The sequence below is a fragment of the Saccharomyces paradoxus genome, chromosome VII (assembly GCF_002079055.1).
Source record: "Saccharomyces paradoxus chromosome VII, complete sequence".
NCBI classification, from domain to species: Eukaryota; Fungi; Ascomycota; class Saccharomycetes; order Saccharomycetales; family Saccharomycetaceae; genus Saccharomyces; species Saccharomyces paradoxus.
In genome coordinates this window covers 641,777-656,103 of record NC_047493.1, presented here as the reverse complement: position 1 = coordinate 656,103, position 14,327 = coordinate 641,777, and the positions used below count along the sequence as shown (strand labels likewise).

General features: G+C 36.3%; 4 protein-coding genes and 1 non-coding gene across 5 annotated transcripts; all 5 read right to left on the bottom strand.

Moving 5' to 3' along the window:
- Window positions 1–231: 231 nt before the first annotated feature.
- Window positions 232–1,953, bottom strand: DBF2 (serine/threonine-protein kinase DBF2; the record flags this gene model as incomplete). The annotated part of the gene is made up of 1 exon (XM_033910544.1): window positions 232–1,953. The coding sequence occupies one exon, from the start codon at window positions 1,951–1,953 to the stop codon at window positions 232–234; it is 1,722 nt and encodes a 573-aa protein (XP_033766435.1).
- A 367-nt stretch (window positions 1,954–2,320) lies between these two features.
- On the bottom strand, window positions 2,321–3,805 carry PRP31 (U4/U6-U5 snRNP complex subunit PRP31; the record flags this gene model as incomplete). The annotated part of the gene is made up of 1 exon (XM_033910543.1): window positions 2,321–3,805. The coding sequence occupies one exon, from the start codon at window positions 3,803–3,805 to the stop codon at window positions 2,321–2,323; it is 1,485 nt and encodes a 494-aa protein (XP_033766434.1).
- A 278-nt stretch (window positions 3,806–4,083) lies between these two features.
- Window positions 4,084–7,800, bottom strand: UTP22 (rRNA-processing protein UTP22; the record flags this gene model as incomplete). Its single annotated transcript, XM_033910542.1, has 1 exon — window positions 4,084–7,800. One exon carries the CDS (start codon window positions 7,798–7,800, stop codon window positions 4,084–4,086), a length of 3,717 nt encoding a protein of 1,238 aa, XP_033766433.1.
- A 538-nt stretch (window positions 7,801–8,338) lies between these two features.
- Window positions 8,339–8,410, bottom strand: SPAR_Gtrna19T. Its single transcript has one exon. It is a non-coding gene; the product is annotated as a tRNA-Thr (tRNA).
- Window positions 8,411–10,891: 2,481 nt separating this feature from the next.
- NNF2 (Nnf2p) lies at window positions 10,892–13,702 on the bottom strand (the record flags this gene model as incomplete). The annotated part of the gene is made up of 1 exon (XM_033910541.1): window positions 10,892–13,702. One exon carries the CDS (start codon window positions 13,700–13,702, stop codon window positions 10,892–10,894), a length of 2,811 nt encoding a protein of 936 aa, XP_033766432.1.
- Window positions 13,703–14,327: the final 625 nt, after the last annotated feature.

Sequence of the window (14,327 nt, the reverse complement as noted above, 5' to 3'; positions counted from 1 at the left end):
CTCCAATTGCCCTATTAGTTTATTTCAGTGTGGCCATGGGATGAACCACTACAGTGTATTGATATTTCTAAACAATGGGCCTGAAATTCGAAGTAATGCACAAATATATATATATATATATATGTATGTTTATGAAGGAAGGGTGAAGGGTCCTACTTGAAAAGTTCAAATAAGGGCTTGTTAAAGACTAATTTTGCCACGGTGAATGTAAGAGAAGAATTCATTTTTACCCTAATAAAAGGTTGAGAATGGGTCTGAGCGTTCCAACCCATTAAATAAGATGCCACTGGAACCTTGCTTACCATTTCTATGGCGGAAAGTGAACCCAACAAGCTTTGATGATACTGCCGAGTCATCTACCATGGCTGTTAATTTGTCTTGTCTCTTGAAAACATCAGCATATTTAGCCATGTCAGCTTCACTGGTGAAATCATCAAAATAACCTGCGTCAGTTTCGCTATCTAGCTGAGGTGTAAAAGGCGGGATCATTGACCTCAAAGTACTAAAATTTATATCTGCAAAGTATGGCATACGTTTAACATGTTCGAAAGATCTTAATCGATTAATTGGATCGGCAATTAACCTTGTTATTAAATCCCACGTTCTATCGGAGAATGCTGCCCTCCCATCCGATTGTCTTGGTCTTCTTAAAGTTTGTTTCCAGCGTCTTAAGTTGTCGTAGGTCTCGTTCGTCGATGATCCACTAAATGGTGTGTAACCAACTAAACTTTCGAACAGCATACAACCTAACGACCAGTAATCGACAGTGAAGTCATATTTCTTTCCTTCTAAAACTTCTAGAGCCATATAATCCGGAGATCCAACCATCGAATTTGCGTAATTAATTTCCTCCTCTCTCAGTTGATTGTACATTTTTCTTCTGTCTTCTATAGATTTTTCTGTGAATGCTGGAAATTCTAAGTCCTTGATTTTTTCTAACCTTATTTTCATACTTTCAATTCTTTCATTAGAAATCGTACCAGCAGCTAAGCCAAAATCGGTCAGTTTTATATGCCCCTTGGCGTCAATTAAAAAGTTCTCTGGCTTTAAATCTCTATGGGTATAGCCTAGATCATGTAACGCATTGACAGCGCAAAACATTTCACTTATGTAAAATCTTGCATGGCCGCTTTTCAAACACCTCGTATTTATTAATAATGTACGAAAATCACCACCTGGTACAAACTCCATAGCGAGATACAAACTTTGCAGGTCTTGAAATGCATACAGAAGCTTTACTAACCATTCCGATCTTGTTGTGGTTAAGATATCTCTTTCAGTTAAAACGTGTTTTGTCTCGTTGAGCTTGAACAGTAATTTTTTGTTTAAAATCTTTAAAGCGCACACTTCTTTTGTGTCTTTCTTTCTAGCTAAATAAACTTGCCCATAACCACCTTGACCGACCTGCGTGATCATTTCAAAATCCCTATTCTTTGGTTTCAATCTTCTTTTTCTTAGAACTTGATGTTCCCTTTGTAAGTAAGAGGACCACTCCTCGTTGAGCTTAGTCTGAACAGAATTCGGAAGTTGGCTTTGCTGTTGCAGGTACTCCAGGACTTGTTTCGTGCGCTGCCTTCTACTAATTACATAGTCAAACATATCACAGTAATATTCCAGAAAGTACATTTTGCAAACACTAACGACTCTCTGCGTTTTAGTTGAGGTTGCTCTTTCGTAGAACTTTGGAGGGAGCTTCTTTGGGGAGTTTGCGACATCGACGTCAGGCTGAGATACTTCATCTATGTCCATGTTAGAGGTATCTTCGTAAGGAAAAAAGGATGATTTCACCGGAGAAGGTGAATCGTTAATACCCACAGGCCTTGTCCTCCTCTTTGTAATATTTTGGTTAGGATTAAATAGTCCGGTGCCTCCAGGAGTCCCATGTCCATCGAAACTCAAATTGCTCATATTGCCTGCCAAGAGGTCGACATTTTTTTCTGATTTTGATAGCATTTTTTCAAGGAAATTTTTTTAGCAAGGTATTCTCTGCAGTGTCGACGGTTCTGCTAGAAATTTTTCTGGTATATATCAGTTTCTACTGATTACTATTTATTTGAATGAATTGGCTCCTTCTTTTATTTATTTTTCAAATAGACAACAAGCGGAGGGGCTTCAGTATCAAAGTAACCTCGAATGATTGAGATTGGGGAATGAAGCATGCCATTGTTTACTTTTTAAATAATTACATTTCCTAAAATGGTCATCTGAGTTCCAGGGTGTGGTGTTCGGATTTTTACGTAACTAATAAGCCAAAACACTGTCTATCGGTCACTTCCTATATGCTATATTGATTGAGCATCATGAAGAATGTAAAATGGTCCTAAAGATGATGAGAAAACCAAATTGTCTCTTCTTCTGGATTGGTGTGCTGTTTCTTGTGCTTTTGGGCCATTCCTAGCGACAGATTGGGGTGCTCCGCATTATGGCCCAACGATATCAGGTATTCATCAGCTTGCTGATTAGCTTCAGAAATTCTGTGCTTCATTACCTTTGTTAGTTTAGCTTGATTACCAGCAGGTCTTCTCGAACCTGGTATCGCTCCCACGGCTTGCTGTAAGGAAGTATTAGACATACCCAAGCCAACTTCTTCACCATACGAATCAAGAACAGTTTGTTCTTGCTTGCCAAATTCCATCCTATTTTGCAACTGTCTAACATGAGATAGTCTAAATTTTTCCTTGTACTTCCTAAATTTTCTTCCAGCTCTTTTCTTTTTGGGTTGGTCCTCCGGAATAGGTAGAGCCTTCGTTTCAGCGATGGTCGGGGCCTCTGATAGTTTCCTAGCTTTCTTTGATAGTTCGGTTTTCCATTTCTGAGCTAGATCTGTATTCCTATCACCATTTTTCTGACCTGCATCAACTCTTGCGGCCAGTGATACTTTTGCACAAAGCATCCTTAGCATTTGTTTATGAATAGCAACAGGAAATTTTTGGATAAGATCAGAAGTGAAAAGATATCCCTCTTGTCGTACTCCACTCTCTAAAGTATGTAACTCATGTGAGAGGTGCTTATTCTTCCCGATAGATGCAATGTTACAGCTGGGAATCCGACTAAACTCCAAGACGCCTCCAGCATGTGCTATTAACTGGGCTACTATCTCCGAACCGACTAAAAGACACATATTTGGGGCAATTAGTGATATCTTTGAGGCTATGTATTGACCTATATCTTCCTGTAATCTCCATAAATTTTCCAATATGCTACTGGTTTCTAGAATCTGCGTCCCTGTTTTGATGTTCAATGGCTCCTTGTTTTTGAAAGATGTCTTCATGGACATTGTCAAAACGAGGATCTGTTCTTTGGTCAGCTTTGCTTCTTTTTCCAAGTGTGAAAGTAGTTCATCACTTTCATTTTTTGACCAATCTTCATTTTCGAGTATGGTTATCACTTTTGAGTATTGTAATGGTGACGGTATCAATGAAGATAGTTCTGGAAAACGTCCTTTGTACAGTAAAATTAGATAGTTGTGCAGCAATTTAATATTGTTCTTAATAAGAGGAACAATTTCGTTTAAAGACGGTAGCAGCTTTATGAAATCTATTCTTTCTTGTTGTAAAATTCTCTTTATATCGGCAATTTTCGGTAAAACCTGGGATATCTCTGATAGAGACAACCCATCAGGACTTAGGTGTGTCAATGTCTTGAATAATCCTATAATTTCTAGTAGGGTTTCGGATGGATTTAATTGTTCTGTTTGGCTATTAACTGTAGTAACCCTTTTAAGTTGTACGTACTCTTGTTCCTCTTTAATCTCATCGGCAAGGTCACATTCGAGCTCATCGAAATAGTCCTCTTCAGAGCTCATGATGTCTTTATTTATTTTCTTGCAGTCAAAATGCTATGGAATAGTACCAGTTGAGGCGTTCGGATTGTTGACTTTTAGCGTTCTTCATACATATTGCTACAGCAGTACTATTTTCAGACTTTTGAAAAAAATATCAAGTTAGCTTGTATCAAATTACCGAAAAGACCAACATTAAAAAAACAAAATAAAGAAAAAATGTTCCTTTTATAAACTGCCGGTTGCTTTGTTTATTTAATATTATACAAATACTTCTAAAAACTATAACTTTATTATTTACTTTAATCAGTTTCAAATTTTATTACCATATCATTCCCGAATGCAGCAATCTCATGAAATATGGCTTCCTTATTTAAAACAACATTATCATCATCCACTGGTTTAATGTTGCAATCTAAGTTTACTCTAAATTTGTGGTTTCCTTTGAATAGCGGTTTTATTAGCCCTGTGATGACATTTCTATCTCCTTTCTCTCCACCATTCACGCCGATATACTTACGACTCGATAAAATCAAACTATTTTTATACTTCAAGTTCAAATATTTTACCAATTGGTATGTTGGGTCCATTTTTTCACTTAAATCATTCGAATCCTCCGGAAATTCGGATGGAGCTTGATCATTAGTGATATTCTTGAACTCTGTGGCTGAAAGAATACCACAAGAGGATTTCAAACCTACCGGTGTCCTCAAGTCAACAACAAAATCGTAATCTTTCAATCCAGGTGTGAATAAAAGATCGATAGTTTGCTGGTTTAGACCATGTGTCTGTAACAGATTCACGGCCACTTTGGCCAATGCTGTTAGCCTTGTAGCAATGGGCAGTGGGATACCTGAGGAATACAGAATGCCGCTTGGATCGTTCTTAGAGGCAACAAAAAACTGTAAATGTGTACCGTTTGGATCACTGTTCCTTAAGTTAGTGAAGTTCATTTGAATACCCTTATATTGTGATAGGGTTAATCTTTCAGAAAGCCTCTTCATCGTTTTGGAGTCTAGCTCTGAGCCAGCACCAATACTTGTTTCAAACGTATCTCTTATATCATCTTCTGGTTTTACTAGATCTAAAATCAATGGATCATCTTTCCAGTTCCATTGACTTATGAATTTAAGCACTTTAAGGAAACCATTTTCAACAGAACCTGGAGTGAAATATGGTGCAGGATCAACAAAAGGTTTAATCGCAATTAACTCTGCTAGTTCATCTGTTATATGGCCTAGCAACAAGTGAGTGTCTAACCATCTCTTGAATAATCTCACTACAGGAGAGTAGAATTGATACGAGTGGGATATATTCTCCAAAGTACGAGTATGTCTTACGGAGGCCAGGTATTTTGCTGTAAATTTTAGGAAAGTTCTCTCCAATTCGGGTTTTAACTCATTCCTAGCATTCGCTATGGCTCTTAAATAAAGAATTTCATCACGCTCAGTTAGAACCCTGAATTTGAATCCATAACCTTCTGGCGTCAAGATATTCAGGGTTACGATTTCTAAGTTATATGGAATGGATTCATCTCTGCTGAAGAATGATTTATAAGTTGGACAGTCAGTGCTTAAGTCCTCTTGAATCTTCAGTAAAAAAGCTGTTTTGGCTTTCTCCAAAGACGTTATTTCATCTGGCCATTTAGGTGAGGTTTCAAATTCCAGAATGACGTCTTGAAAGAAATCCGGGTCCGAGTATGCGAATGGTACTGGTTGGCATAAGGAAGTGTATCTAAATGCAGAGCCAACTGGTAAGATTGATTTTACAGAAAGCGGTAACTTCATTTGGAAAATTATTTTGTATAGATCGTCAAAGGATTTCTTTAAGTTGAAAAAGCTGCTCAAGTTCAAGACTGATGTTTTAGCACTCGAGGGTAAGTTTGGCAACGGTAGAAAATTATGAAACTTCTTGGTAGTTTCGTTTGAAATTTGTGCCTTTTTTGAAATATGCTTCTGCAATGCAAATTCAACAATTGAGGAAATGACGGGTTCTGAAGAGGATGTAGACCAAACACAACAATGCGTGATGGAGCCATCCTTGAATCTTCTTAAGGACGATTTGATTCCCCAAAAATTCTTAAAAACAGCTGCTTCTGTAGACATAGTTTCAGAATGAGCAGGGCCCTTAGTGACCAATTTGTCACATTCAGAAGGATTAACTATTAACTTCAATCTCACGAAATCAAAGTTAAAATGATTCCCTCCTGTATTAGAATACACTTTTCTTTTGGTGATTGAAAAATCGGATTTTTGGCCAACCAGTTCGATTTGGATGAATTTGACTCTGTCGCCTAACGCGTACCTTGCGACGTTTGTAATCTTGTGAGCTAGAAAATTCTCCAAAGTAATAAACTTAACTCTTTCCATCGAGCCAAATGTAGCAGCTAAAGAAGATTCCAAATTATTGTATTTCCCCAAAGCCAACTGTACATCATAACACAAATCGTACTTCAAATTATCAAAACGGCTAATATTTGTTAAAAAAATATTTGAGAATTGGTCTTGAACAACATTGTTTAGCATTCTCAATGTTTCACCGGCATATTCCTTCAAAATTTGATAAGAGGAAACAGTCATTTTTGTAAGAACATTAACCTTGGTCGACTTATCAAATAAGGTTGGAGTTTGGAAACCTTCATCAATATATTTAGAAGCTGATGAACTGGAGGAATTCTCTGGGTCAGAATGAAATTGTAAATGGCCATCGTGGCACAAATCCATGGTAGCCAAGTATTTTATTACACCTTTAAACAATTGGTAGGATGAAAATCCGTGAAGTAAAATCTTGTTACTATTTACGCCACCACCATTTAATAACGCTGCCATTAAGACAGTGAATTCGAAAGTACCGAATCCCCCTAATGAACCAGAATGGGACATATTGGATGAAAACCCACGTTGCTGAAGCCATAACCTACCCAAAACGGTAGCTTCAATAAACGATTCTGTTTGTTTCTTGGTCTTGTATAAATATTTCAGGTAGTTTTCATGAGTTGATGAAGATAATACTGAAAAATTGTAAAGAGGAGTAGCTGGTAGAGATAGCTCTTTGTTTTCTTGTGCTATTCTAATACAGTTCCTATTGGGTAACAATTTTTTTGGTTCAAAAGCTTTATATGGGAAGCCAATAAGCAAGTTGATAGAGAATCTGGTCTTGTAAAAGTTATATTCAGATGGGGAATCACCTGTTGGTTTGGAACAACTAATTCTTAAAATTGGTAGAAGCGGGTCATTATCAAAATAAGAATACTCGAGTTGCAAAAATGAATCTAGTTTATCTTTTTTCAATAATATTAATAGATGATGGGTTAGGTATGCTAGATAAACGCTTCTCTTGTGTAAGCATCTGAAATTTAAGAAATCTTTTTTTTCGAACAACTCCTTGGGCATTGTTAGTAGAGTGTCAATAGAAGAACCGTTGGGTTGATAAATTCCCGCTTTAAGAGCAAAGGAGCCAATCAAGGAGATGTCTGGTTTCTTGTAATTGAATTTATAATTAGTACTTTGAGGGATAGGTTTGGGGTCAACAAATGGAACAGAAACAATCTTGTTTCTGAAGAAGGAGTCTACTTCAGCTAATGTCTTTTCCTCCCAATCAGGGATTTCTTGGAGGATATCATATAACTTGTGTAGAAATTTTTCGACTTTCAGAACATGTTTTTGTTTTAACTTCACTTGCTCCAGTAATTCGTCAATTTGCAACTTGAAAATATTAGACTTAAATAATTCAGCTGTTTCTCTAGCTATGTGAATATCATGAGACTCTGTTGCAGTGGCTCTTCCATTGCGAAGAGAGGCAGTACTCTCAGTGGCGACTTCGTTATCTTCTGGTGAAGTATCGCTTTCGTCGTCGTTTCCTTGCTCGGACACTGCATGCTCGTTGGCAGCTTGACTGCTGTGATCATTTTCTTCGGGATTATTGTCGGTTGTGCTGTCCTGGGTGGAATGTTTCTTGTGCACTTTAACAATATTCTGGTCGGAAGTCTCAGATGCTTTTCTTTTAACACTTGTAGCCATGGTATATGATGGAGATCCCTCGTAAAATTTCTATGAAAGAATATACTGTACTACCCCGAAGTGAATGTACCTGAAATTTGAATAATTTAATCAAAGGATAAATATAACAAAGGAAACTTTGAGAATTTTTTGAACTTTGTTCTTGATGTAAAAGCAAATATCTGGCCTTCAAAAAAAGTGAAATGAAAACGTCCTGTTTCCAAGTATAAGAGCAGCCGATTTAAGTTCTATTAAAAAATAGAATCGAGAAGTATAAGATTAAAACCCTTTTGGTTTTGTTTCAGATGCTTCACATAAGATGCTAGTAGTACATGATAAAATGATCATTTGTTTAAATTTTCCAAACTACAATTGAAATTTTTCAACGGCATGGTGTGAGCCGTAGGCCGACGGTTCCAGGCAGTCGCCACCAGCGTCCTGCCTAAATTTTCACTCGGCGCTGGACCCACCTTCATGGATGGCGCGATATTTCAATATTGATACTCCACCGGATGAATAGGGCTTCTGTTCAGAAGAAGCAAGAAAAAAAATAAAAATCTGCCACCTGTCAGAATTGAACTAACGACCTTTGCATTACAAGTGCAACGCTCTACCACTAAGCTAAGGAGGCAAATTTTCACTAAAGGGGATATTTTGAGGCATAGTAATACCTTGCAAATTAAAAAACATGTTCAAGCGAAACATGAAGCGATTTTCGAGAACAATAATTGCGAACAGAAATCTGGAACAAGGTAAGACTTAACACTACAAGTAGTGAATCACGGCTAACATAAAAAATGGTAGTACTGCTTAAGATTTGAAGGTTATGGTTACTCTAAGGGTAGTATAATTTGTTGGAACGGGTAGTCATTAATGTTAACTTAAGTTGCTATAGTAACAATATGAATGTTTACGTCGTATATTGATGTACATCTCGTGAACGTTCGCGTATGATAGTAATTGTAGAATATGAAATGTTGTACGAGAAATTCAGACAGTAGTACAGTAGAGTTAAAGATCTATTAGTTGAACATGATATGGTAGTTATATACATGAGTAATATGAGTCGTCAGATTAAACATATTGTAACCACCTGACCTATTATTATATTGGTCATCCTTGAGACGAACCAATCGGCGCGTGTTTTATATACCTCTCTTAAATGATATAAGAAGATCAACATATATTCTTCATTAATACTAATTACTAATTATTAACATAATTTGTACTAACACAATAAGTTCGTAACTGGGAACACTGGCGTACACAGTTTAGTTGCCCGAACGATGGCTAATAAGCGAAAAGAATATGGTACTAGTAAAGGAACAAATGTTGAATTTTTTTAAAAAAATCAGACCGTATTCGAACTAAATTATTTCTTGGTAAACTTTAGAAGTACGTTGCAGACTTAGAAAAGATACGTGTACTGAGTATCGCAAGAAAAGGGGGGAATAGTAACAGTTTTAACGAGACGAAAAAATGGATACAAGATAGGCTCAAAGACACAGCAAAAGAAAACCTAGTACCGAGGGTAAATAGCCATTTCTTTCGTTTACACGCCAGTGAACAAACGTCAGCATTCTCGTGTCTGTAACAGTTATCAACAACAAAATCACCGGTCCATGGTTACGCTTTCCCTCCGTTTCCACCAGGCTGACATACTGGCTGTGCTCTTCAGCGTTACAGAGTCGCAGCGTGGCCGACATTGTGATCAATCTCCTATCCTGCTTAGATTTTTGACACGATGATTGGATTGTTGCTATCATTTTCACATACATATGTATACATGTAAATTTTCCATTGCCGAGCGTTATTAGAGTTACACGTATCGTAGTATGTATTGCAACAAGGATCAACTATTGTCCGTTGACCAGTATTCGTGTTATAGTATATTATCGTATACGATGTAAGAAGAAGGCACAAGCTATGGGATATAGTCATCGAATGAAGTGGAACCTGAGAAGTTGAGATGGATAACGTAACAGGATCGTGAACGAGAATATGTAAAACGGAAGAACATAGAGTACCATTATAGTTTAGAGCTGTTGATTCACATTCTGTACCTAAGAACATTATTTCCATCAAATAATGGAATTCTAGCAATTGTCAGCAGATTCATCTATTTCTTAGTATGCATATGTCCCTAGTGTGAAGAGGGACACATGCATTGGTCGATAATTGATCGTTACAGATATCATCCCTATCGAATTGTGGTAATACGTGGTAATCGTCCATCGCTTCCGTCGATGTAGCGATATAGGGAAAGCCATCTGAAAAGTGGTCGTAGTTATAATGTGAAAAAATTGAGAGCGTACACAAATCGTAAGCGACAATACGATGCAATGCTTTTGAGCTTCGCTACGTTGACGGAGGTTCTGTCATTTTAGATAATCGACTCATCGCTCGTATCCGTAGTAATTATGGCCTCTTTAGATAACCCAAACAACTAAAATAGCCTAACTCATTTCTCCCATCAATTAGGGTAGTGTTATTTCTCTGCGGTGGCCGGTACACAGGATGAGGTGTCACATTCACCGTAGAATGACTAACAAACAAAATTATTGTACTTAATCATAGAGTTGATGGTCTCATTTTGACTTTTCTGTATTGTGATTTTTTAGTTGCCGTTGTATACTTTATAGAAGACTTAGTGTTCGTAGCCTGTGAAGTTCGAATTTAGAATCATCTGATTGTTGTATGAAGGGTTAATGTATTAGAGATAGAGTAATGGGACCCTCTGAGTCGTAATTCTCTCCTAATTTGAAACTCAAGTCTCCTAGTGCAGCTGTTAATCAGAAAATAATTTAGTGATAATAGTAAATGCAGCGATGCGAACTGCACATTATATTAGCACACGTTACCAGTTTTGTATTATATTTTATATTTACTACTCTCAGCCCGCATTGTTTTGGTGAAGATTAAGAAATGCAGAAAAAATAAAAAATTGAAGTTATTAGAAAATAGTCGAAAACAGTACCGGACAAAAACGATTGCATTAAAGCAAAACGTCCAAGTATATATTTATTAAATACAGGTATATATCTAACAACAAGTGAGTATTCTGAAGTCATATAACGATTTCATTATTTATCTTTCCTCTTATAGTTTATCATCAGTAGCTATTACCAATTAGACTATGTATATTTTCATTCTCATTCTCTAGCCTGTTGATATCTTGTTCTAACCCCTTTATAGTCAATTCAAATTTATTGGCTTCGCGTATCCTGTATTCCTTTCTCCTGAATCTATCTTTTTCTCTTTTACTTAAAAACTGACTACTAAACTTTTCTATCTCTTCCTCGTTTTGATCAACTTCCTTTTGTAGTTTTTCGTTTCTTGCATTCAGTTTATCCATTTTGGAGCCTAGTTGGCCTAATTCCTGATTAGCCTTGTGGAATTTACCTTCGGATTTTTTCAGATCTTTCGATAAGCTTTCTTCCAACTTACTAAACTCTAATTGGTTTTTCAAGTGTAGATCTTTCCTCTTTAAGTATTCCTCTTCTAATTCAAGCTCTTTTTCAGTAAGAGTTTTCAGTTGCATCTCTAATTTATTTACTGCAGTCTCGCTTTGCTGTAAGGCAACTTTCAAATTTTCAACTTTAGAAGTGCTCTTTTCATCATGCGTCGCATTCTGTGAAATCCTGCCTTTGAAATAGTCAATTTCTTGCCTCAAAAGACTCAACTTCTTGCTGATTTCTTTTTTTGTCTTTTTCAGCTTTGTCCTTTCATCGGATAAATTTGCGTTCGTAGTTAGCACAGAATGCTTTAGAGTTAGCAATGGAGATAAAAATTTTCTGTGGTAGTATGAAGGGAAACTAAAATCAAGATTTTCAAATTTCCCGGCAATCGCATTGTTATTCCCACATGTCCTCACAATTAAATCAGAGACTAGATAATCATCTCGGTGATTTAGTCTGTTGATGAATTGAATATCGTAAGAGCAAGAAGGAACTAATCCGTTAACAACAACGTATTCTTCACCTACATGCTCCAAAATCAAAGCGCATGAAACTTCTGACCAGATAACACCGTTTACTAAAACAATGAGTTCACCATCATGTAAATTTTCAATATGGAAAGTGATAGAATTGGTGCTAATATCAATAATGCAAACTTTATAGTCATTATCATTTCTATTGAAAATATTCTCGTTGGTGGAAACTAAATTTAAAAGATTGTAGTCATCGGATGTTGTCTTTGCAATCAGCGCCATTGTGTTTGAGGGTTCGAAATTGTTAAACACACTTTTCTTAAACTTTCCGGCATGAGTGAAACTAATTCTTGATGGAACTGAATGTGGTTTAATCGTATCCAGATCTTTATTATGTTTTTCCTGGTTACTGGTGTATGAGGTATTCGAATTTGTTGGTGTTAGTGGATTTTCAGAAGTTTCTTGCAAGTATTTTTTTTCAAAATTCGTCGTTTTTAATGTAACTACCATAGACCAAAGAGGCGCAATCAAGTGTTGATTTTTTCTTCTAAATAGAAGACGGATAAAATTTTCCAAGTTTGATGTGACAGATATGTCAGAAGATAAATTGCTAGAAGAAAATATATCTCCGAAATCAACATTCAATTCAAAGAGTTGATTGGTATACTTGTCATTGGAGGGGGGAAAGAGATCAGATTCCTTTTTTGGGTTTGTATTCGAGGGATCAGGTAGAGGAATTTCAGTTGGTAAACCATTGCTATCACTGGAAAAGTTGAATGTTGTAGGAGAGGTTGTAGTAGTAGTAGTAGTGACAGCTTGAGAATTGCTTCCTTCAGCAGAGATTACTGATGGCTGATATGACTTATATTCCTTCACCATAGAAGTGAAATAGGGGAAACTAGAAGTAGCATCGGCAGGATTAGAAGTGGCAGGGTTTGTCGACAGATTACTGTGTGATGATAAAGGAAGCGGAGAGTTACTTGGTTGGGATGAATGTATAGGTTGGTTGCTACCAGTGAGACCACCTGGATCGTTCGGTATCATAGGACTTTGATCCTCTAGCGTATTTGAATCGGTTGGAACTGAAGAGGATGATGAAATTCTTATCTTTTGTAGACCTTGAATACGGCTTACGTCCGCTCTAGTTGAATTGTGACCTTTTTTTGATGGCTTATTTTCTGTTATTTGTTTATGGGGATGTAGTAAACTTGAAGCAAATGAGAAAAAAAGGATGTGGAAGGATAAATAGTAAATCATACTCTCTGCATGTTTGCCAAGCACCTTGAAAGGCACTGGTAAAAGTAGAGAAAAAAGCTTTCTTAAGAACTGGGTATACTTGCGAAAAACTTCAAATAACCTAATTGATTGACCATTTCCTCGTAAAGACATTTCAAATAACTGTATAGTGTTAAAAAAATGTGACACTCTTTGAAAAGTGTTGGTTGATACAGCATACAATACTGAGCATGAAGTTGCATAGCTTAAACAGTCGCTCGGATCATTGATCAAAAATGAGGCAATAATAGAAATGGCCAGATTCTTTATTGGCTTAACAAAATAGTTTCCACCGTAAATCTTTAATAGCATTGCGAATAAAATTTCGCAAATCAATACGGGGATGGGGATGACGAAGCTATTTTTCGTATCGCCAAAAAATCTTGAACTAGATTTTCGATTTGAACTACTATTGCCCGCTTTGGAAGTAGTTATATTTATGTGCGCCACTTCACTGATATGACGAGAAGGTTTTTTTGATAGGAAAAGTATAATAAAGCAATTCGCCAGAAAATCTTTGCATTTGGTAGCAACAATAAAGGAAACCAACAAACATAGGGAAGTAAAATGGTTAAAACTCAAAAAAACCAGAAACAATGCAAGCGTATCTTTAAACCTATGTTTTTTGGCGAATTCTGTAGGTTGTTCACTCCTTTTAGTGTTCATTAATGGCTGTAGTTGTGATGCTTTCTTATGATTATTAGATTGTTCCTCCATCAAAATTATGCATGGATTCTTTTATATAACGGAGATAGATGGAATGTAAAAAAAAAAATACTGCGGTTTTGTGTATTAGTACAAACTATCCAGGAGGACTATCTGAAGATATGATACGAAAAATATTGTGATAGAAAACAAAAACTCTGGTAATGTTATTATTATGACAAAGAGATTATAGAAATTTTTCTCTGCTAATACTCTGTAGAAGCCTCTCTTAATCTTGAAAAAACTTATTTGTTCCTCTTTTAAAAAAAAGATAAAACCTGTTCCAGAACCTAGCTATGTTGCTTGTAGTATATGTGCCTTCAAGAGATTTAGGTATTCGACGTTACAATTAACACACAACTGCACAAGTTAGTTAGGTCACATTTTTTTTTCAAAATATCCCGTACAATGCGATAAACTTTGTGTATATGCCGATCTAAGTACCGAGTTGAAAGAAAAATGTGTCAAAAGCAGACGGCCAATCAATTTTGTTGTCGTACTTTTCCTCACAAACTTTGATATGTATGAAGTGCGATAAATATTTTGGATATTAATACTGGTATATATAAATCTGTTCATGATGTCTAATAATATAAGGAAGAAACTTAAACTAAATTTATGAATAAATAATTATGAA